This window comes from Physeter macrocephalus, chromosome 19 (genome assembly GCF_002837175.3).
Source record: "Physeter macrocephalus isolate SW-GA chromosome 19, ASM283717v5, whole genome shotgun sequence".
Lineage (NCBI taxonomy): Eukaryota > Metazoa > Chordata > Mammalia > Artiodactyla > Physeteridae > Physeter > Physeter macrocephalus.
The window spans coordinates 39,992,975-40,018,317 of NC_041232.1; the positions used below are offsets into that span (position 1 = coordinate 39,992,975).

General features: G+C 36.1%; 1 protein-coding gene across 2 annotated transcripts in view; it reads left to right on the forward strand.

Annotated features, from left to right (window-relative positions):
* TAF4B (TATA-box binding protein associated factor 4b) overlaps positions 1 to 25,343 on the forward strand; it is a 119,065-nt gene that overhangs the window by 11,562 nt on the left and 82,160 nt on the right. For both annotated transcript variants that reach the window (XM_024121028.2, XM_028480280.2), the window contains exons 3-9: positions 1,347 to 1,454; positions 6,475 to 6,636; positions 6,744 to 6,866; positions 8,751 to 8,840; positions 11,884 to 12,498; positions 21,193 to 21,328; positions 21,998 to 22,100. In XM_024121028.2, coding sequence (XP_023976796.1) covers positions 1,347 to 1,454; positions 6,475 to 6,636; positions 6,744 to 6,866; positions 8,751 to 8,840; positions 11,884 to 12,498; positions 21,193 to 21,328; positions 21,998 to 22,100 — 1,337 coding nt within the window. The remainder of the gene's footprint in view (positions 1 to 1,346; positions 1,455 to 6,474; positions 6,637 to 6,743; positions 6,867 to 8,750; positions 8,841 to 11,883; positions 12,499 to 21,192; positions 21,329 to 21,997; positions 22,101 to 25,343) is intronic.

Sequence of the window (25,343 nt, forward strand, 5' to 3'; positions counted from 1 at the left end):
ATCTAGGGGTTTGGTTTTGTCTTTTGGCAAAAGTAATAAGTTAATCTTTGTACTCAAAGATTTTGTTGTCCTCAAGGGGATGTTCAGAGGGTTTTGTGCGTCTCTAAACGGGAAGAAAATAGCCATTCTGCTTCAATTTTAATTTGTGGTAAAACATTAACACTATAATTTATAGTATTCTTTTTAATCTGTATCATATAGGAATTACCTTTAAAAAAATTGGAAATCTGCTGTAATATTTCATTAACTTGGCGTTGTTAGAAGATGATTTATTTTACGTACATGATTATCTTTCTAGGTAACTAAAGCTTATCCTGTGTGTGCCAGAGTTAAAAAAATATATTTGTATGGGCATCTTTCTCTGGTTAAACAGAAAATGTGGAATGTAGTATAGTATTTTCTTGATGAAGCAGGCTCATCCTAATAAAGTTTCATTGTATTCTGTGGTAATATCATTCTTTGCCAGTTTCCCCCAGCCCACTCTCTCATAATTTGATTCTAGGTTCTCAGCCAGTCATTTTCTCTATTTCTGTATCTGTCAATGATAGCTGCTCCTTCCCTTTCTTGTTTGCTATGGGTTGAGGAGATAGATTAGCAGACTTTTGTTTATAATCATGTATTAAATAAGAATCTAAGGGGGAGGGGCAAGATAGAGGTAGAAGATTAAGAGATACAAACTACTATATATAAAATAAGTCAGCTACAAGGATATATTGTACAACACAGGGAATATAGACAATCTTTTATAATAACTATAAATGGAGTATAACCTTTAAGAATTGTGAATTGACATGTTGTAAACCTGAAACTTATATAATACTGTACATCAACTATACTTCAATAAAGAAAAATGATAATTATGTGATATGATATAGATGTTAGCTAATGTTATGGTGGGAATCATACTGCAATATATAAGTATATCAAATCACATTGTACACCTTAAATTTACACAATGTTATATGTCAGTTATATCACAAAAAATAAAGTTTAATTAAAGTTATTTTTAAAAAAAGACTAAAAGGATACCAGCAATAGAAATGACAAAAAAAAGTATCTATATGTTTTCTGTGTGAGCCAAAGAGTAAAATTCAATATTTTAATGCAGAAATACTGTGATATTTATCTGTTTAATCAGTTGCCTCTTTAGGAATAAGAAATGAGTATCAACTGGCCAATTGACTAGTTAGGTTAATAGAAAATATGCATAAAATTCATGAGGTTATAAAACCAGTTATAACAGAGAAGTTTGCTGTGGTAAAGTGTTTTGATGTTTGCCGTAGTACTGATTAATTTTAAATTACTAATGCTGATGACTCTGTACTATCTCCCCCTCCCCCCACAAGAATTCTAGTTCACAGTTAATCAAGAAGGTGGCAGTGGCACCTGTTAAACAACTGGCACAAATAGGAACTACTGTGGTAACCACTGTTCCGAAGCCTTCCCCAGTGCAAGTAAGTTGTGACTTGTGGTCATGTGCACACTGGTTATTTTCTCATCTTTCGTTATTATTTATTGTTAGCTATTTCCTGAAGAGAGCAATTCAGTGATATATGAGGACACTTATTAAACTGGGAACTGTTGAAATTATGGGAAACACAAGATGAACATGGTATATATTCTTAGAATATCAGATTTATTCGAGTGTATTAAATTAATACAAATGCATCTAATGTTCATGTGTGACAGTGTCTAGAAGCAGGTGCTGGGACAGAATTTTGGTGTATGGGATATTTATTAGGGATTGATACCTCTGGAAGGGAAGGAGAGTAAGAGTTTGAACTAGATGCAGGTCCAATAAAGCCTCAGCCAACCTGATGGAGAGCTTTGGAGCAAGTGTGGCCCATCAGAGTTGTCCCACTGTGTGCCAACATGGTTGGATGAGCCATAATTTCCCCTCCTTGATCAGTCATTGGATGTGGACTCTCCAGGGAGAGTTGTGCTCATGGGCAGGTAATTCTCTGTAGCTGAAGCAGACTCTGAAGGAGCTGACAGTTGTCGTCTGTCTAAATAGCATTCCCAACAGCTAGGATAACACAAATCTCTCTTTGTGATGGTGTATCACAGTCTACTCCTTGAATTGATGGGATCTACTTACTCATATGTGTTGGAAACCAGCTCTCCTTGGATTTCAATAGGTTTCTTCCTTGGAGAAGCAAAGAAGAGGAGGTTAGTAGGATGAACTACAGTCCCCACTGCTGCAGCTGATACCATCATTTCCTCCTCCACCATCCATTCTAGATTCCTCCCACACTCAACTACCAGCTCTTCTGGGTCTTAACTGGTAGTGTGATCAGACTTTTATCCCTGACGAATCCAAGGTCCAAATTGCCACAGTCCTTTGAGGCAAGAGTTGTGTCACTTGTCCATTTATCATCACAATTGGGCAAGGAAATACCAAGTCACTTAAGTGGATCACCTGGATTCACTGCATAAACTCCTCCTGGCCTTCATTGTGTAAAAGCTACCCTACCTATTCCAGTTGTCAGGTTAGTTACCCCTGTCATGATAATGACTCTTCTCTTTCCTGTTGGTCACTGGACACAGGGACCCTGAAGTATCCAAGAGGCAGCCATGGTGTCTAGTTTATAGGGACTCTTGCTATGTTCTTTGGTGAAAGTGTGCCCACTGTGGGCAGGAATGGGAAGCACAGGATCCTCCAGTGGGTCTTTGGGAGTAATGATAAGTGGATCCGTTCATCTTTCTACTCTTTGATTCCTTGGTTCTTCATATATTTGTCCTGTTGGGGACATAGTACCATATTGAATTTTTTGATTCAGTGAGTATGCACTAAATCTTAGAAGATGAAGGATGGAATTCCATCTTCATAGTGTATTGTCTCTGAGTTTGCACTTCACCTGTGTTTTCTGCACGCTGTTCTAATACTTTACTAGGCAGGCAGCTTCTGGATCATGCCATATATAATCATTGGATCCCGTGGTCATGGGACCACTGTTGTACTTCCTTTGCTGTATGGAAGATACATCTTCTTGAAGCACGTTATGTGAAATCCCATGCTGTGGATCAAACATGGTGTTTGGTGTTTCAGAATTACTTAACCATATTACTTCCTCTAACAGAGATGGTGATCAGTGAACCTGATTTTAAACATAGTTTTTTTTGTTGTTGTTTTGTTTTTATTTTTTTTGCTAATAATGGCTACCATTTATTGAGCACTTAATGTGTTGGACACTTTTTAAGTGCTTTACATCCCTCATCTCATTTCATTTCATCCTGTGACTATTCTGTAAGGAAGTATTATCTCTATTTTATGTATGTGAAAATCGGTTTAGAGAAGTTAAGAAATTTGCATGATTTCTGCTAATATGTAGCAAAGGGGGCATTTGAACCAAGGTCTCTATCTGACTCTGGAAACTCTATTCTTAAATAGATTGTCTCAAACTTTAGGTTCCACCTCCCCCCCGCCCCCCTGCCCTTAGGTTATTCTGGGGAGATCACTGGGCCAAAGGATATGAATTTAGGCCTACTGATAGCTGCTATGTGTTGTAAGAAATAATTATGTTTCTTAAAATGGGATTTTTTTTTTTTGATCAGTCAGATGTGGACACCAAATAACACCACAGGAAGGTGTATGAAAGTGAAAGAGACTTCCTATACTGACAGGTCCTAGAAGAGGGTGGCATGGAACGACATGCAGGGGGCCATATGGGAGGAGCACCGGGGCAGGCTCAACCAAACAAGTGGGGATCTGAGAGAGAATGAGGACCTGGGGGCGAGTGCCTTTGTTGAGGGTTGGTATGGAGTACACAAGCAAAAGACGTGAGGGGATTTCATTGATGTGTTTGAATGTCATTATGTCACAGTTGGGAGAGCAGAAAGAGCACTTGTGGCAGGGACCAGCCTCGTCACACTGGTGCACCTGGTCACCTGGGCAAGGCGTTCCCAGCCTGTTTGTAGGGATGTTGAGGCACCAGAAAAATAGGTAGTTTGAAGAATTTACAATACAGTTATTTTATGAAAGGGGTTTCAACTTCCACAGTATTTTGAGTAAATCAATTTTTTAATTATATCTATTTATTAAAGATTTAGTACATATAGTTGTACTAAAATGGTATATATGTGTTGTTTAATTCTTTTCCTTGGGTTATTTTTCCATATATATGTCTACAATTGCTATTTCCATACAGGGTGTGTATAACTTTTCTTAATTTAGATTGATGCATATTTTAAGCTGAGTTGCTCCTTAGTGGTAGGCTAAGGCAGTAGAAATTATCAGTGAAGTTAGTGAATAATTTCTGTGTCCACTTTGAGAGGTAAAGCATCTCAGTTTTAGGCATTTCTTGGAAATAAGGAGCTAGAACTTGGATGACTCTCCTTAAAAGGCAATTTAGTCTGTTAAATTTGTATACAATTAATTTCACTGACTCTTGTGTATTAATATAACTGATTTTCACAACTTACTTCACATATACCCCAGGTCTTTTCTCTCCTGTCCCCTAGACATGCCTAATCAGTGCCAGTGCAGTCTTGCAAAGCATGGAAATAGCGTTGCCTGGTCTAGAATATTGAGATTTCTGATTGAGTTTAAAACAGTCCATCCATTACTGCAGTGTGATTATATACATAGAGTGAGACCAGGATTGTGTATTTCTCCATGCCTCTTAAGAGTTGCAGGTATCTGGTAAGGTACAGGTAGTAGCTATGTTAGAAAGAGTTATGAAGGACAAATTTTGTGCTGGAGACAGAATAAAATATTGACAAGGAAAGTAGGAGTGGCACAAATGCTTCTTCTACTCACAAAAAATAAGACTTTTTTCCTGAGCTCACATTTCGTTGGGCCTTATTTTGCTTCATAAGGAAGAGGGACAGTACTCCCCTGAGGAACCCCTCCCATCAGTCCTGCGAGGTAATCATGGTCAACAGCTAAAGTTCGACATTACTTTCTTAAATATAATAGTACAGAGAATTAATGGTAGAGTATAAAACATACTCACTGAAAAAAGAGTATGTGTTTACTGTACATAAACCTAAAAATGTTTATTAGAAGATCTCCAAAAGGATTCAGAGGGAACTGTACAGTACTTGTCCTTGAAGAGCAGGACGAGGGATAGACTAAGAATGAGGCTTCATTTTCATTGTTGTCTTTGAGATCTGTTAATATTTAATAAAACTACTAATTTAGGTATGATTTTTAATTTTACCTTTTTTGCTTAACATTTCATAAGTTTTCATCTTCATCATTAATCAGTGTTTTAAATTTCTTTCCCCTTTTTTTACCCCCAAAACATTCTTGTCTAATATATGCTTCAGTCTTTCTAAAGTGGAAATTTTTGATGTATATATGAATTCACTTTATTGATTGTTGCAGAAAGAAATTTTCTTGAGGGTAATAGCAACCTGAACTTTTTGTGTTTTATGCCTGTAGAACACAAGTATTTAAACTGAAATGATGGTGCAGTGTTCAGTTTACTGTGTGAATTGTAAATACTGTTCTCTCCCCCACCCTCAAACTTTACTCATGTTCGGTAACTTTTAGTGATTGTCTTTAAAGTAAGATTGTTGCTTTATCTCAATCTGGTTGTCTAAATTATTACCCAATTTGCGATTTCTTATATTAAACTTTTTATCCTGCAGGTGGTGCTATAATCACACCTCATTTAATAGAGGATAGAAGAAACAACCGAAATTCTTTTCAGTGTGAAAATAAGATAATTACATTTTGTAATATTTGTTATTACAAATTACAAAGCTATTACTGCTTTTCTAGTAGTCTACATAAAAGCAGCTTATCTGAATATGAGACAATCAGTAGATCTCTCAGAGTTATACTTAATAAAAAGCAGAATATTATAAAATAAATTCTATATTTTCATACAAAAACTTACTATTTCAAATTTTTTTGGAGAAGTATTAATGATATTTGAGGACTACGTGCTTGGCACTGTTTTTTATTTTTATTTTTTTAAATTTTTATTTAGGTATTTATTTATTTTTGCGTTACGCGGGCCTCTCACTGTTGTGGCCTCTCCCATTGCGGAGCACAGGCTCTGGACGCGCAGGTTCAGCGGCCATGGCTCACGGGCCCAGCCGCTCCGCGGCAGGTGGGACCTTCCCGGACCCGGGCACGAACCCGTGTCCCCTGCATCGGCAGGCGGACTCTCAACCACTCTGCCACCAGGGAAGCCCTTGGCACTGTTTTTTAAAAACAATCCCAAGATAGTAGGTACCATTGCTGTCCTTGCTTTTTACTAACAGGAATCAGAGCAGGATAAAGTAACTTGCCTGAGGTCAACACTTGGGTGTCAATGATAAATAGGTAGGTAGGTGAGAATGAAACCCAGAGCTGCCAGAGTCCAGAGCTGGTAAATGGTGTTACATTGCCTTAGACTAGTAGAGCATAATGTGAAAGCAAGGATGTCAAGATCCATTTGTAGTCTAAGTGTGAAATGAGGCACTCGCCATGATGCATATCACAGTAATATATCTCTCGATATCTACCGCTTTTACTTTCAGTCTGTGGCTGTGCCAACCAGTGTTGTCACAGTGACCCCTGCAAAGCCGTTGAATACTGTGGCTACCCTGAAGCCTTCAAGTTTGGGAGCGCCACCTACCCCCTCAAGTGAGCCCAGTCTCACAGCAGAGAACTCAGCCACTGCTCAGACTAATCTTTCTCCGGTAAAGCTCTCCCTTGTACCTTACATAAATAGAACTCTTTACAAATTTTCTTCAAGTATATTTTCTAGCTAACATTTGTGAGTGTTTGTTTATACTTCTATATTTAGACGATGCTAGAAAATGTGAAGAAATGTAAGAACTTCCTCGCAATGTTAATAAAACTAGCGTGTAGTGGATCACAGTCCCCGGAGATGGGGCAGAATGTGAAGAAGTTGGTGGAACAACTTTTGGTAAGTTGGGACTATAAAAGCTCTGTAAGCAGCCATAGAACATAGAACATAAAACATAGAACATGTTTTAAATGAGAAATAAATATTTTTAAATGAGGTTTATCTTAAATGCATTTTTGGATAACCTTTGCTTTTGCTTATTGAAAGCTTTGTAATGATTATGAATCTCAGACTAGTAAACCTAGTCTATACAGTCGTCCCTCAGTATCCATGGGGGTTGGTTCCAGGACCTGCCAAGGATACCAAAATCCACAGATGGTCAAGTCCCATAGTTGGCCCTCCCTATCTGTGGGTTCCACATCTGTGGATTCAACCAACTGCGAATTGTAAATATAGTACTACACCAGTCCTTAGTTGGTTGAATCTGCTCATGCAAAACGCAGGGATACGAAGGGCGGACTGTATTACTTTATGTTTGCTAGTCTTGCTTCACTTAGCCTAAAAAAGCTTTGGAGAGAAGGTTGACTACTTGGCCAAATAAAAACTTATTAGTATTTGGAGAATATTTGGCCTCATGAAAAGAGGTGGTTGGAAAAGTATCTTAAGAGCTTTTCTCCAGATCGTATGGATATTCTTTAGAGTCTACTGGTTTGTCTTGTACCCTGAATGGATCTTTCACCCAAATGTAACAACTCACATTTGGTTGTCTGGAAAATAATTGGTTCGCTGAGTTGTATAGATCTTCCAAATGTTGACAGATTTGTTATTTAAGATATCAAAAAATCATACTTATAATCTAACAATCGCATCAGAAAATTTTTTCAGTACAGGGAAGCTATCAAGCTCAGGATTGTGGTTACAGATTTTCCAAAATTCTAATTTTGGCTTGAGAGCTCTGATTTTTAATCATTAGCAACAAAAAACATCAGTTGTTTTCCTTACAATGACAGGCTTCTTTCGTTTGTTTGTTTTTTGAAAGAGTGTCTCTCAAAATACCCCAATGTGAATAACCACAGCTGGTTTGATATTCTTTCCAGTAAATGAAAAAAAAGCAGCTAGCTCAGCTAGCAACTCAATCACAAAGTGCTTTTCCTTGAGTATCTTACTTTGGTCTACTGTATGTATGGTTCCCATTATGTTGCACACAATATTTTAAAAAGATGTCTACTGAAGGGTTAAGATTCAGTAAAATTAAATTTTACTGTTTTGTGAAGGACGTTTTAAAGTAGAACTGGCTCTATTTTTTTTGTTTTTTACCACACATGCATAGCAATGCAGAGTATGACGACAACTATTTAAATTTGTTATCATTGCCTTTCTTGCCAGCAGTTGGTTTCGTACCATCAGTGCAAATCTCAGCACAGTGGAAAAGGCCAAAAAATGATTAGTATTAATGTGAAAATAATTTAGACCTCATAGACCCCTGCAGTGTTTAGAGTCCAAACCAGTATGGAAGGGTTCCTAAGTTCTTTGGAACAACAGCAGATCTATTATTGTGGCCTTGTAATAAAATACAGTCTAACCTCAGTTAAAGTAATTTAAAAATTGAGAAAGGAAAACAAAAAAAAAAATCCAAGGCCCCCACACCAAATAACTTCCAATTTCCTACCCTAATAAGTGTAGGACTCCTGTGTCTTTACTTCTTAATTGTTCTTAACAGACTGTAGTACTATCACCTTATCCAGGCAGCCAGCTCTTCTCTCACTTTGCTTACTGGGATCTTAAAAAATAATAATAATAATCTCTTCATTGTATTCTGTATGAAAAAACATCTCTATGTTTATTCATTTTATAGGGGACATGAAAAAACCACCCCCATTTAATGATAGACTTTGACTTTATTACTGTTCAAAGTTTGCAATGTCTACAATCATGAACCACACACTTTTCCTCTTGTTAAATATTTGTAGACCTAAAAGTGTTTTTCTTTCTTCCATTCCTCAGGATGCAAAAATTGAAGCAGAAGAATTTACTAGACAACTGTATGTTGAACTCAAGTCTTCACCTCAGCCTCACCTAGTTCCTTTCCTTAAGGTAGAGTTATGTGTTTCTTTGAAGAAATAGTTTGGATTAGATTACTTTAAAGTAATTTAAAATCTGAATATTTCAATATGACAGCAATTTAATGTGAAGATAGTAACAGTAGAAGAAATCTCTCAGGGCTGTTGTAATCTGTAAAGCACATTCATAATTCATATTCTTTGCGTTGGAACACATTGAGAAAACAGAAGTAACATCTCATTAATGAACATAACTTAATGATTATATTATTTGATGCTTGTATTCTCAAAGATTCTTAACTTTAAAAAAAAAAAAGTGACTCTGCTTTGTCCTGATGACTCTTATTCTCTTAGAAATAGTAAACCACATGGTACCAAATTTAGTGGGAAAGCTATTATTATTTTTTTTTGGAGGGGGGAAGCTATTATTTTTAAAAATTAATTTATATTGTTAGACACACTCTTCTGTAAGATTTATTGAATTAAATAGATTTTGATGGAGAACAATAACTTTGATAACAAGAGCTTTGTTTGGCAGGCTGAAAAAATATATTCCTTTTGGATATTTTGAAGCTGAAAAGGAATTGAATTGAAATTTATAAAGTTATTAAAGACCTGAGATTTTAGTGAACCAAACACTCATCCCATATATTTTGAAATAATGGAACAAAGAGTTGCCTTTAGAAAAATTTGGTTTAATTGTCTAAGGAAGATGAAAGAGACTTCATAGAGGAAGACTCCTTTTGATGCCTCATGAAAGAAGAGTGGGAAAGGAGATGGGGCGCCACATTTTCAGAAGGCTATTAAAATAACTGGAAATTGTCCCTAAGAGGCTGACCATGTTGATTAGGAAGTTGCCAATCATGTGATATAAAATGTGGCTAAAAAACTGAGAATGTTTTAGCCAGGGAAGACTTAGTCTGGGGAAGCGAAGATTGAAGGGTCAGCACAGTACCGAACATCAAATGACTAGAGCCCTGTTTTCAGGTGACCCTCTTGATTGAGAAGTTAGCTGCAGTTCTTCTTGGGTCCCTTTCAGTGTAAAAGTTCTGTGAGCTGTAGGTGCTCTGTGTGACACTGACCACTCTGTTTAGTGTATATATGTTCCATACTCACTGGAGACACTGGGGGGGAGAAGGAGGGAAATAAGAAGGTACCTACTATGTGTTCTGTGCTTTGCTGGCTACTTCACTTATAATTTGCATTGTTTGGACTTAATTTTCATATCAGTCTTTTGACAATAGGTGCTAGATGGTATAGTATTTTCCATTTTGGAGATGAGAAAATTGTTTAAATTGATTTAACTTTTTTTTTGGCGGTACGCGGGCCTCTCACTGTTGTGGCCTCTCCCACCGCGGAGCACAGGCTCCGGATGCGCAGGCTCAGTGTCCATGGCTCACGAGCCCAGCCGCTCCGCAGCATGTGGGATCTTCCCGGACCGGGGCACGAACCCGTGTCCCCTGCATCGGCAGGTGGACTCTCAACCACTGCGCCACCAGGGAAGCCCTAAATTGACTTAACTTTTGATCAAACACACAGGTCTAGAATTTAGCCTGACTCTACTGGCTATGTAACACTCCCTTGAAGTTACTGAATATTACCATTAAGTATTTGCATTTTGTATCAGTTTTCTAAGGACTATTATTAAGCCTTATTTTTTTTTCTTGAGAATATTTTTTTCACATCCTTGAGAGCTTTGGAGGTTGGATGTTGCATAGGGATAAGGGATTCGGCATTTAGACTTAACTCTGGCCAGGTGATCAAGAGATAATTTAACATACATGTTTTTATTGTTGTCTCTTTAAGTCTTATTACTTTAACATTTCTTTCCAGTTGTGTTTTTCTCAGGTCTCCCTCATCTTAGATTTCTTGCTTAAATTTAATTAATCAAATCACTTCATTTGTTCATGTATTTCCAAAGCAGCTTGTTTTCTACCATTATTAAAGTTTGGGAAAAGAGCGTGAAAGACTTTTTGTTTCTTTCCTTTGATACTATTTATAGATATATATAATTGAAAACCTTCAGATTAAAATTTTCTCAATCTTTTTAAATAAAAAAAGTAAAAGAAATAACTAGAAGGAAAGGGAAGAGAAGCAATAGTTCTCATCTGCTTCTTATGTAAAGGCAATCTGACTGAATTTAAGTATCAAAACAAGGAAATCTTCCAAAACAGCTCATGAATTCGCTGAAAGATAACCTACTAACCACCTCCTTTTTCATCTTTTTTTTCTTACTCAAAAACAAAAGTAGAGGGCTTCCCTGGTGGCACAGTGGTTGAGTCCGCCTGCCGATTCAGGGGACATGGGTTCGTGCCCCGGTCCGGGAAGATCCCACATGCCGCGGAGCGGCTGGGCCCATGAGCCATGGCCGCTGAGCCTGTGCGTCCGGAGCCTGTGCTCCGCAGTGGGAGAGGCCACAACAGTGAGAGGCCCGCGTACCACAAAAAAACAAACAAACAGACAAAAAACCAAAAGTAGATAAAAACCCCAGGGATGAAAAGGCAGAACCTTCTCCTTTTTAGGTTAAGCTGGTTTTATTTTTTTAGCAAGATACAAAGGTAGACTCCAACTTAAAATCCAGTCAGAAAATATTCTAGCTCAATTAAGGAAATTGACCTTCTTTCTGTTAATTTTATTTTGATGTAAAGACTGTTTCTACTCAAAGTTTGGAAGTTATTTAACAAAAACTTTTTTTTTTAGATTCTGCTGTCCTGTAAACAAACTTGTAGATACTGAAGTTATGGGTGATCTATTAGGGGGTTTAGATAAATACGAATAAGTAGGATACAGTGTTTTATTTTACCAAATTAATATGTGATACCAAATTGATACTGAGGTCTATAAAATAAGTTTAATACTGAGACATAATAATTATGAATTGAAAAATGAAGCACTTCGGGGCTTTAAATTGTATCCTGGATATTGACAGAATGTAAATGATTGATAACAGATTTCCTCAACTGAAACGTTGGTATACTTTTAATTTTATGTTGTAAAGATATGACATGCAAAGTAGTTCTGTTTTACTAGAGCTCATTTATTTAGTTATCAGTGTATTTTTTGTCCTCTGTTTCTAGAAAAGTGTGATTGCCTTACGACAACTGATGCCTAACTCCCAGAGCTTTATTCAGCAGTGTGTTCAGCAGACTTCTAGCGAGGTGGTCATTGCTACCTGTACCACAACAGTAACGCCTTCTCCTGTGGTGACAACAGCAGTTTCCTCAATCCAGCCTGAAAAGCCCATCATTGGTTCTGAAGCAGCAACATCTGGAACTGTGTCAGTGCAAACTCTGAATCCGCTTGCTCCAGGGGGAGCAAAAACTGGAGTTGTGACACTTCATTCTGTGGGTCCAGCTGCTGTGCCAGGAGGAACAACAGCTGGAACTGTTGTGCTTCAGACTCCAAAACCGCTAGTGACATCTCTGCAGAACACAGTGACAGCCGTCTCACTTCAGCCTGAAAAGCCAGTTGTCTCTGGGACAGCAGTGACACTGGCCCTCCCCTCGGTAACTTTTGGAGAAACCTCAGCAGCAGCTGTATGTCTTCCGTCTGTGAAACCTGTTGTTACTTCTGCTGGGACCACATCTGATAAGCCTGTCATTGGCACTCCAGTCCAAATCAAACTTGCACAGCCAGGCCCCGTGCTTACGCAACCAGCCAGCATTCCACAGGCAGTTAAAGTCAAACAACTAGTGAGTAACATTTCATTTCTTCCTCCATTTCTTCTTTTGAAAATTTCAGACATTCAGAAAACTGGCACGACTAGTAAAATGAACCCCTGTGTACCCTTGACCAAGGTTGACCAGTTGTTAACGTACCATGTTTGCTTTGTCCCTCCCCGCTCTATTCACATACACAAACACACACGTAATTTTTTCCTGAACCATTTAAGAGGTGGTTGCAGAAATTGACTTTGTGCCATTAAGTACTGTGTATCTCTTAAGGAAAAGGATTTTTTTTAGCATAACTGCAAATGTACTTAATTATCACACATGGGTAGTTAATATTGGCACAATATTTCCAGTTGTCCCAACAATATCCTTAATAGCTAATTTTTTTTCTGATGTTGTTCCTAGTAAAGAATTGCATATTACACTTACTTGTCATTTTTTTTTTTTTTTCAGGCTCCATTAATCTAGAACACTTCTCAGCCTTTTGTAGTTGTTCATTGTGTTGTAATATTTTAAGTGCCTGGGCTAGTTGTTTTGTAGAGTGTCCTTTATTTTGTTTTGTCTAATCAATTCCTCAAGATTAGATTCAGATTAAATATTTTTGGTAAGGTTATTACATAGGTGATATCATGGTAACATTTCTTTTAAAAATGTGCTGAGGGAAGAGAGAAGTGAGGGGAGTAGATGAGTAAGAAGTTGTGTTTCTTCCTAAACCCTATAGATTGGGAAGTTCTTGGGTGGAAGAAACCTGAAATTTTAGCTGTTTATCTGTTAGTGTTTAGATCTACTTCACTCAAGACATGTTTTATCGGAAGACTGAAAGTATTGTTAACCTGTGGAAGATAGTACATGGTGAATTAATTAAAAATCGTGTTTTTTAAGTAAAGTTCTCCCCTACGTTATACTGTAACAGAACTAACTGTTCTTTTGATTTTTGGTGATTGCCCTTGTTCTTCTTTGAAAACCTTCATGTTAAAGGCTGTGTTTTGAATCTCTTTGTTTTAGTTTTTTCTGCTTTTTGGAACAGTAAAATCTAAGTAAACTTCCCAGCCTTGTGTACGTGATCAGGAGAAGACATTAGTATCTGTGAATGATTGTCTTTGAGGCAGAGAGCAAGCTTTAGGTGTAGAATGAAAGAGGAAAGATCAATTTGGACAACAGTAAAACTCTTGGGTAGGTGGGAAGTAATAATCATTTCCTGGGCGTTGATCTTTTTTCATCCCTTCCTACGCTCTGATTTTCAAGTGGAGAAATGTACCTGCCTTGTGGCGTTTCTCTTGGGTGTCTGCATTTAATCTCAGAGACGAATCTTCTTTAGAAGCAGTGCTTCTTAAACATCGATCTGAGTAGCCAGGTTTGGGAACCATTGGAACTGTAATTGCCCTGGTGAAAGGTCTCTTTTGGTAGCACTTAAGAGTATTGAAATCCTCTTTATGGGTCATAGCTGATTCTTGAATAAATGCTAATCTTTATTGAAAATCTATAACATTTCCACCCCTAAGTGAAATAATACTTTATAGCTACATACTTAAAACATGACTTGTATGCAGTATGGATTTTTTTTTTTTTTTTTTTTTTTTTGCGTTACGCGGGCCTCTCACTGTTGTGGCCTCTCCCATTGCGGAGCACAGGCTCCGGACGCGCAGGCTCAGCGGCCATGGCTCACGGGCCCAGCCGCTCTGCGGCATGTGGGATCTTCCCGGACCGGGGCACGAACCCGTGTCCCCTGCGTTGGCAGGCGGACTCTCAACCAGTGCGCCACCACGGATGCCCTGCAGTATGGATTTTGAAATAATTTTGATGAAGACAAGGCAGGGAGAAAACTAAGAATCCCAGAAATTGTAAGGGACCTATCCACTGGCACTCAACAACTAATAGATCTCAGCCTAGAACCCAGCATCTTTCACATTAGATTCTGGCACTTACGGCAAGAACTTCTAGGTTTCTAGAGGGTCCTGAAATGGAAAACTGTCAGGTAATAACATCTTGACAGCATTTACATTTTATAGGCTTACCTTGTTATACATTAGAAACAGTTTCAATCAAGAAGAACATGTAACAAAATCCACTGGTAAATTTTAGGGATTTTTAAACTTCCTGCTTTCATTCTTAAAAGAATGGGGAATATATTTTCCTTGTGAATTCTGTTTTCTTGTTTGGCCTTTGTTTCAATTTTAGTCAACAAATTTAATGTCAGTATTCATACCTTCCTGTTTAAAATGGCAGAAACAGAGCAGCTAGACACTGAAGATACATTGTAGTCTGTTTTATAACAGATTTTTACCTGGGGCACAAAACAACATAAGCTGTTCTTTCTGTATGGTAATGCCACAGAGAGGATTGAACTAGGACGTTCTTTAAAATCAGCTAATTTAGAAAATTAATGTTACTTAAGTTTGAATTAGTATTACTCAAGTAATTTAAGAATATCATCAGTGAGTTCATTATAAACCATAGTCCAGTTTAATCCTAGGTCTAAGTGAGGAGGAAAACACTCCGGGTGCTAGAAACATAAGAAAGTGTTCAATGCAGCTTGTAAGAAATATGGTAAATAATTATTTAAAATACGAGAATTGCCACGCTAGATCAAATCTGTGGTCCGTGTAACTCAGGATGCAATCTCCAAAAGTGGTCTGAACAGTAGAAGTATGGCTGTGCTTTTCAATGTTAGGTATAAAATTTGTGTGATTTATTTCCTTTAATAATCATGAATTTAAAAATCCCTGTTAATACTTTATCTTTTTCAAGCTTGTACTAGTTTTCCTGAAGAGTTGTATAGGTTTCCTGCCTTCTTGATAAGATGTTTTAAATAGCACACTTTCAAGGTATGAGAATCCTCTTAATCTACCATTGCAGGGTTTAGATTTTGTACAGTTATTATTTTATGAAGTATATGTTTTCATTCCAGATTAAAGAGACCCTCCTCCCAATTAAAAAAAATATTTAGATTTATGACCACATGTTATCTCTTCTATCTCATGGATTTTTGCATGTTACCCTCCAGGGATCTGCTAAAGTTCTCATCAAGTAAATTAGCTAGGATTATTCACACTTTCTTTAGGTGTAAATTTTTCATTTTGTACCAGTAGTTCACCATAGTGCTTTGTATATCTTAGTCCTTAAATGCTTGAATTGTTGAAATATGGACCTAACCAGTAGTTCCCGGATTTCATCTAATAATCTAATTCTTTTAAATGATTAATCTTATTGGTTGTCTACCAATTCTGGCATAGCAGCTATTATAGGATGTTATATACTACAACTAAGCGGAGCTTGACATTTTTACCTTTTGAAAAAAGTTAATGAAAGAGAGTGGATGAATTGGATTAGAGTCTACCAATGGTGGATGGATAATAAGTAGAAGCTTTCAGGAGTTTTGATGCTTAAAATTTTCCTTAGGATATTTGTGAAAAAATTATTTTACACATAATTGAGCAAAAGCTAAATTTAATTTAAATTAAACATTGTCATAGTAATTCAGTTTAAATGTAATTAGAAAAGTTAATTTAAAAGAGCTAAATTTTAATGTCTTATCATTTTTTAAATTAAATTTTGATAAATTTAAATAACTAATTTTAACACAAAAAAATTAATAAGCTACTCAAATCCGCATGTGTGAACAAAAATCATGAATGAGAAAGGAAATTCAAAATTCTGGGTTTCTGTTTTTAGAAAAAAGGTGTATAGTTTTAGAGAGTAAACTGAATACTGTTACTCTTAGTAACCGTGTGTGTGGGTGTGTGTGTCTGTGTGTGTGTGTGTGTGTGTAAAATCTTTAAAAACAATTTTTATTTGGAGATAGGGCAGGAAGTTGTAATATTATCATAGATATTTTCCTTATTTCAGATATATATTTCCCCAGGTGACTATTACTTGCATTTCTTTCCTTTTTTTAGCTTTGTATCGTTTTTTTTTTTAACATCTTTATTGGAGTATAACTGTTTTACAATGGTGTGTTAGTTTCTGCTTTACAACAAAGTGAATCAGTTATACATATACACATGTTCCTTTGGTAGTGTATATATGTCCATGCCACTCTCTCACTTCGTCACAGCTTACCCTTCCCCCTCCCCATATCCTCAGGTCCATGCTCTAGTAGGTCTGTGTTTTATTCCCGTCCTACCCCTAATCTCTTCATGACATTTTTTCTTAACAGAATTGTAGACATTTCATAAGTAAGTGGCCAAGTACGTTCAACAATCATTCTCCAACTATTACTGTTTTGCGGATATAAGAGAAAAACAACTAATTATCAGTATATTATTAATGTGGTAATTTTCAGTTTCATTGAAGTAAAACTGATTTCCTAAAATATATTGACCCAGAATATTAGAAAAAATTTGTTGTTGTTGTTGCATCATATTTTTGTCTTGTACCTAATTATTTTGAAATAGGGAATCATTAAAGAATTTCAGAATACACATTTTTATATGAAATGCTCTGTGAGGGTTAACTCTGCTGATTGTCTCTGACTTCACTTCTCACTGAAGAAGGAGAAATATTTTCAAGGTATAAATTTCAGTCTCTGAGTGTGCTGGTGGCCAGTATTTTTGTTAAAGAAGTTGAAATTAAAATTGAGTAGGGGGCTTCCCTGGTGGCGCAGTGGTTGAGAGTCCGCCTGCCGATGCGGGGGACGCAGGTTCGTGCCCCGGTCCGGGAAGATCCCACATGCCGCGGAGCGGCTGGGCCCGTGAGCCATGGCCACTGAGCTTGTGCGTCCGGAGCTCTGCAACGGGAGAGGCCACAACAGTGAGAGGCCCGCATACCACAAAAAATAAATAAATAAATAAATAAAATAAAATAAAATTGAGTAGGAAACAAAACAAGGATTATTGTTTTATTGGGTCAAGTAGTTCACTGTCAGTTTCGTATTGGACTGATCTACTAAGATCCAGACTTAAGTAATCAGTTTGTCTTTTTTTTCTTTCGTCTTAGCATGCTGTTAAGAGTGACAGGAGAGGTAGAATTCAGTTGTTGATTGTCAAATAGGACTAATGAAAGATTTGGTAAAGAGGCTGAATCCAAGTAAGGCCTACTACCCTTTATTTTCCATATATAATCAGGAGTTGTGTCGAAAAATCTTCATGGACTATAATTTAGTCAGGGTTTATATAGTAGTCTTAATATATAGGTTGGTTAATGCCAGTTCATTTAAATTTAATTGAAGAATATTTTTTTTTAGGTTTTAGCTTGGTGAGGATACATTAGAATTTATGGAAAATAAACTATTTAGAGACAGTATTTACAGTGTGTATGTTGTCTTATTTTTGCCTTATTCAAGAAAATGTTTTATTATGAAAATTTCCAAACATAGCAAAGTTGAAGTTTATAGTGAACACCCATATACCAACCACCTAGATTCTACTATTTACAGTTACTATACTTGATTTATCCACCCATCAATCTTAATTTTTGATACATTTCAAAGGTTTCTTCCTAAAAAATTAAACATTAATTTTAATGCATGCATATCATTAACTACCAATCAATATTTGTTTACTCTTTTCTTCTTTTTAGCTAAAATTTATATTCAGTGATGTGCACAAATTGTAAATGTAACATTGGATAAGTTTTGACAATGCTTACCTCTGTGTAACTCAAACCCTTTCAAGATATGGAGTGTTACCATCACCTTGCAGTTCCCTTTTGTCCCTTCCCAGTCAGTCCCCTCCTCTGTACCTCCAGAAGCAATGACTCCCACAGATTAGTTTTGCTTGTTGTTAAAGTTCATATAAATCATCATACAAATAAGCACACTTAAATTTTTTAACAGAAATTTATAGGTTCTCGATTTGAAGCAGCATTTACTGATTTCTATAAAAGCTGGTAATATAATTAAGAATTCATTTGGGCAAATTTTAAAAAGTGGTTAGAAGACCCTTTGAAAAAACAGCATATTCTGAGGTTGCCAAGGTTGAATTTTAATCTGGGCATGACAAATACATTTCAACTCTCATTATAGGATTTTACTGGACCTCTGTGTTAAGAAAGATTCTAAGGCTGCATGTGGGTATATAGAAGTGGTGGTATTTAGTGGTGTATGCTTGTCCCAGAATATGAGTAGTGGCACAAGAACGACACATTGGCTGTTCCTAAGAAATAGTGGCAACTAACATGTATTTCCTGACTTTTTGAGGGCGGGGGGCCACGCTGCGCAGCTTGCGAGGTCTTAGTTCCCCGACCAGGGATTGAACCCAGGCCCTCGGCAGTGAAAGCACAGAGTCCTAACCACTGGACCACCAGGGATTCCCTATTTCCTGACTTTTTATACTACAGTTTTTGTTCATTTGGGGCCCTATGTTTTCTAGAGCTCAACCTCAGTGAGTGTGTGTCAGTAATCACATATTGAATATTATATAAAAATTAGAGGAGGTATTACCCTTTAGTAACTTTGTGTGCATTTACTACTTGAGTTATTTAGAGCTAAGTATTTGATTGCTGTGTATTTATGAACAGAGGAGTTGGTGGGGTCGAAATATAGAGAAAGCAGAGTGTGAAGGGTGTTCTCATCTACTAGTTTAAACTGTACTTGTGTTTGTTTGCTTCCTTTCATTATGGAATTTAAGAACAATTCCATGTCAGATATTCCAGATCATAGTTAATGTAAAAATCATAATTAATGTAAAAAAAAATAGCTGTCACCTGAAGAATATTGTGTAGCTCTAGACCTGCAGTTTCTATAAACTATAGAAAATTAAATTATGTTAACATCCTAGTAAAACATCAGAACCTGACTTGTCAAGAGAAAAAGCTAAGGTATGTACTATTTACTCTTCTTCTTTTCTAGTTGTTTTTTTGGAGGGAAAGTAAATAAAGGACATGTTTTAAAAAATATAATACCTCTGTTTTGCTTGCCAAGTAGGAGCAGATATATCATCTTTGGGCCAATTTCCATCTCTCTAATTTCAGTCTCCATAAGGTGCCTAATATTGTGGTCTAAAAATGGTACTTTCTTTGAAAGAAGACTACTGAACTGTTTTATACTTTCTCACTCATGGTATTTTATTTTGTTCAGCAAGTGTGCAGGAATATACTGCACATATGATACCAAGTGTATTAGGTACACTTGGTAGCATACATCCTCATTAGGATGAGGAATGATGGGTATCTAGGATTGTTAAATCAGTTGGCACATTTGCCTCCTGCTCCCTGCATGAACTTGCCCTGGAGTGGGCTGTAGGCTGAGCCACACACATCCCTGGCCTGGGAGCCCTCCTGTAGGCACCAAGGCTTGCCTTTCCCAGCTCGTTCTGTGCTAGGGCCACACGCTGATGCTGGGGTCTCTTGGCCTCCATGCCCCCACCCCTCCTGGCAGGACCCCAGGAGTCATAGAGCCTCCTTCCACCTCAGGGGCTGGTCTCTAGGCTGTTACTTTTTAAAAATATTTTTGAGTACCCATCAAAAATGGTATGAAGACTAACTCATAAACAAATTTCTAATAACATTTTATTACTATCTTTTGTAATTAAAATACTGAAAAGAATACCAAATAAAAGATATCAAGGAAGAAAATATGAACAATAGGGAGGTATGCCAGAATTGTTAGGAGTGTTTCTGTTTTCTTTTGAGTTTCAATCTGAATGCATAAATGGGACTCTGAATGTGTATTACTTTGTAGAATTTAAATCTGTTTCCTAGGACTTTACAATACGTAAGTATGATCTCAACTGAAATACATCATTGTTTTCAAGAGTTGTTTCTCTCTTTCAAGAGTCTGTTCTCATAGAATCATGGCAATTGAATTATTCCAACTTGTATTTTTTCTCTAGGAACATTGGTTCCTATAAGATTATTTATTGGGACATTTTGGATTTCTTGTAAGTTACTTTTGTTTAGTAATATGCACTAGACAATTTTATTTATAAAAAATTAGAGTATAGAATAAATTATACCTCCAGAATTCCATTATGAAGTCTACCTCCTAGATCGTTTATATTAGCCATATATGAGTTTGAGGACTTATAAATAGTTCGCTCTCAATAGCTGGCTCAAATACATGGTGACTGTTTTTTTTCTTTGAAGTGAAAAAATGAAACTCTGCTATTCTGTTTTTTCTTCTTTGAAGCTAAAAACAAGGCCCTGCTATTACTTTAATTTCTCTTCCTTTATCCCCAACCCTCACCCTCTGGATTTCTTGAACTGTTATCTTGGAGAATGCCTTTAGCATTGTTATCTTTCAGATACTTTTAAAAAAACAACCGATTGAAGGTCGTCATCTTCTAGAGGTATATTTTGAAATATTTATGGCTAAAAAGATATATCTGGGATTTGCTTTAAAATAATTGAGAGTGGGGAGAAGTGGGTAAGGATATAGATGAAATAAAATTGGTCCAGAATTAATCATTGTTGAAGCTGGATAATAATGGTATAGGTGGTTTCATTTATTGTTCCGTCTGCTTTTGTATGTGTTTGAAATTTTCTGTGTTAAGTTAAAAGATGAAAATAGGGTCTATTTGGAGATTTAAATTGAGCAGAATATAAATTTGAATTACACTCTGAAATTATAGTGTGAGATAGTCATGTTTTTCACTTTTGAGTAAGATAATTTTGCTACATACAAATTTAAATTTTAAGTAGGCTTTCTTGTGATGCTACAATAAAGGTATATTTAGTTAGGTGAGCCTAATCATTTGTTCTGTTGTTACAGTTGAAAGCTTGTTCTTTCCTAAAGCAGGTCTAGTTGAATGACTGTATTAATAATTCTCATTGTTTCAGGTAGTCCAGCAGCCTTCAGGAGGCCTTGCAAAACAAGTGACCACACTTTCCCATTCCTCAGCATTGACCATCCAGAAATCTGGACAGAAGAAAGTGACAGTGAGCACTGCAGTACCTACCAGTCAGTTTCCTCAAGGTAGACTGGCTCATCCCTGCCCCATCGCCTTGGGTTTGGAACATGATGGGTTTCCGAACTTTTCTTTTGCACTGTTAAGAGAAGAGAGATTTCTTTTAAGTTGAGACCTGTGAGAGAAGACTGAAAGATAACTTTATTATATTCTTTGTACATAGCCACTTTTTAAGGGTGTATGTTGTTTTAGGTTAAAGAAGCACCACTCGTGGTGTTTTGTAACTAGATAAAACAATCTACTAGTAAATAAAGTACTTTTTTTAACTTATAAAATTTGCTATTGTCTTATTTATTTTTAAAATGTGCTTCTTTCCCTATGTTTGGAAGTCAGTCTTACAAATAAAAGAGGTTTTATGTATTTTTTAAATCTACCAATATAAAGGATATATTATTAACATGTTTCTGTCACCTTTTCTGCATAATATTTTTATAATGCTGGCAATTCTGTAGCCAATTTGAGGACCATATAAAAAGAAATAGGAGAGGTCTTAATTTTACGATTTCTTGTGCAGGGAATAAATTCATTGTCATGTTTGAATTTAAACATAGTTCTAGGGCAGCTTGAAATTTTCTTTATTCTATATGCATTAAAAATAACTTGTCCTGAATTTTTCCTAATGTAGTGTGATTGCTTTTTTTAAATTTTACCTTTTCTTTTTTCTTTTGTTTTTATAGCTTCCATTCTAAAGCAAATTACCCTGCCAGGAAATAAAGTTCTGTCACTTCAGTCATCTATTCAGAAAAACAAAATAAAAGAGAATGGAACAACATCCTTCAGGTAAAGAAATTAAATAGTTAAAACTTGGTCTGGTTTAAGAAATTAATATTTTTTAAAAAACAGAAAAGGGATGACAGAATAATACTTATATGAAATAAATTTAATGATGCCTTTTTAAAAAGCTGACAGTACTTTATTGAGTATAATTTATAAGCAGTAAAGTGCACAAATCGTAAATGTAGAGCTCAGTGAATTTTGACAGACATATGCCTGTGTAATCATAATTCAGACCAAGATGCTGAATATATCCATCATCTTTATGCTCCTTTCAAATCAATGACTTCCAACCCTTGCCTTTGGCAGCCACTGTTCTTATGTCCATCACCATAGATCATTTTTGTCCATTCTTGAACTTTACATAAATGGAAAATTACATTACCTACTCTTTTGCATTTGACTTTTTTCACTCTGCATTTTTTTGAGATTTATCTACATCATTTTGATTATTAGAAGATTGTTCTTTTGTACTGGTGAGCAGTATTCAGTGTCTGAATGTAAATTTGTTTATCCGTTTTCCTGTTAATGGACATTGGATTGTTCCCAGTTTTTTACTGATTCTATATAAAGTTGCTATAAACATTTACATACAGATTTTTATGTGAACATAGGTTTCATTTCTCTGTAGTAAATATCTAAGAGTATTATTGCTGGGTCATTAGGTACGTATGTGTTTTACTATTTAAGAAACTACCAAAGTTGTTTACCAAAGGGACTGTACCATTTTGCATTCCCACCAGCAGTGATGAGAGTTCCAGTTGCACTCCAACTCTGTCAGTACTTGTTATTGCCAATTCTTTTGATTTTTACCATTCCAATAAGTGTATAGTGGTTCTTATTATTGTCATTTTAATTTGCACTTTCCTAATGACTTAAGATGTTGAGCATCTGTTCTTATGTTTATTTGCTATCCTCATACTATCTTCTTTGGTGAAGTGTGTATTCAGATCTTTTGCCCATTTTTCCTTTGAGTTGTTTTTTTTCCTTATGATTGAGTTTTTAGAGTTCATTATATATTCAAGACCCAAGTCCTTTGTCACATAGTGATTAGGAAGTATTTTCTTTGTGGTGTGTTTTATCATTCTTTTACCAGTTTCTTTCACAGAGCAGAAGTTTTTAATTTTGCTGAAGTCTAGTTCATTAATTTTTTCTCTTATAGGTTATGCTTTTCATGTTTTGTCTAAGAAATGTTTGTGTTACCCAAGGTTTCAAAGATTTTCTTCTATGCTTTTTCTAGAAGTTTTACAGTCTTATGTTTGTCCTTCTTGGATTGATATTCTTTAATTTCTACCAGTTGATTACTTAAAAATCAGTGTGTGGATTTCTATTTTCTTTTTTCTCTATCTTCTCCCATTTTTAGTTGCATTATTTGTCACAATATATAAATATTTGTACATTAGTCCTCCTTCCTCATCCCCACCTATATTTTAGTTGTAGTTCTACTTTTATATTAAAATGCTCACCTTCAGTCTGTTCTCTGAAGTTTTCCCAGTCATCTCTTATTTGGATGAAATTAATTGAATGTAGTCCATGCTTTGATCTACCAGGACAACCATTATTTCATCCTTGTGCCTGCCACTAGTTCTCTGGTCTCTATTCTGTAGTTTTTATTCAGTCTCCTTTTACCCAAAGCCTTTGAGGTGGGGGTGAGTGGGTTGGGAAATTGGTTGCAATAGGACAAGAAAGTATGCACTGGGAATTGTTTTCCTTTTTCACTTATTCTTGTTTTGAAGTTTGGGTATTCTTTGTCTTCATGTTATGCTGAGGCTGTGGTTTTTGTTGTTCTGTACTGTTTTGGGGAGTAAATGTTGGAAGATGGTGACCTAGGAAATCATCATTGTCTTCCAGTGCAGTGAGTTTTGACAAAAGACTAAATTTATGTACCCAGTACCTCAGTCAAGATACATAGAATACTTTCAATACCTCAGACCTCCTTTGTGAGACTTCCCAGCCAGTCCCCCCATTATACCATAGGCAGCCACTGATTGGCTTCTTATCATTGTAGATTTATCTTTCCTGGGGTTTCAAATCAATAGAGTCATATAATTTGTATTCTTATGTTTGGTTTCCTTTGCTCAGCATAATGTGTTTGATATACATCCAGTGTTGTTGCATGTATTAGTAATTTGTTGCTTTTCATTGCTGAGTAGTATTCCATTGTATGGGTACACTGCATTTGTTTGTCCTGAATTGTCTCTTTATCCATTGGTGGACATGCGGGTTGTTTCCAGTTTTTGGCTATTATGAATAAAGCTGCTAGGAACACCTGTATCCAAGTCTTTGTATGGACATAAGTTTTCCCTTTACTTACATAAAGATATGAATGAAAATGCTGTATCATTTAGTAGGTGTATGTTTAACTTTATAAGAAGCTGCCAAACTGTTTTCCTTTGTGGTTGTACCATTTACAGTCCTACCTGCAAAGTATGAGAATTTGTTCCATATCCTTGCTAACAATTGATAAACTGCAGTCTTTAAAGTTATAACCATTGTAGTTGGTATATAGCTGTACCCTCATTCTTCAGTATCTGTGGTGGGATTGGTTTTAGGACCCATTGCAGATGCTCAAGTTCTATAGTCTGCCTGGCATATCTGTGGTTCTGCATACTCAGATTCAACCAGCTCCAGATCATCTACTACTGTATGTATTTATTGAAAAAAATCTGTGTATGAGTGGACCTGTGCAGTTCAAACCCATGTTGATCAAGATGCTGAGCGTATTTTCATGTCCTTATTGGCCATTTGTGTAGCTCCTTTTGTGAAATGTCTGTTCAAATATTTTGCCCATTTTTAAATTGAGTGATTTTTGTCATGCACTTTTTCTTCATCTATTTAAGATGGTCATTCATTTTTTAAATTATACAATGTATTGTGAATTACACTTTTTTAAAAAATAGTTTGAATATTTGTATTCCTGAAGTGTTATTATCCTTTTTAAATATTGCTGCATTTCATTTGATTAATATTTTAAGGGTTTTATATGTATGTTCTTTAGGGATACTGGTATATAGTTTTCTGTTCTTATGGTGTCTTTGCAAGATTTTGGTATGTAGTTATGCTGGTCTCAAAAAATGAGTTGTACAATGTTTTTCCCTCTCCTTTATTTTATTTTATTTATTTTTTTAACATCTTTATTGGAGTATAACTGTTTTACGATGGTGTGTTAGTTTCTGCTTTTCAACAAAGTGAATCAGTTATACATATACATATGTTCCCATATCTCTTCCCTCTTGCGTCTCCTTCCCT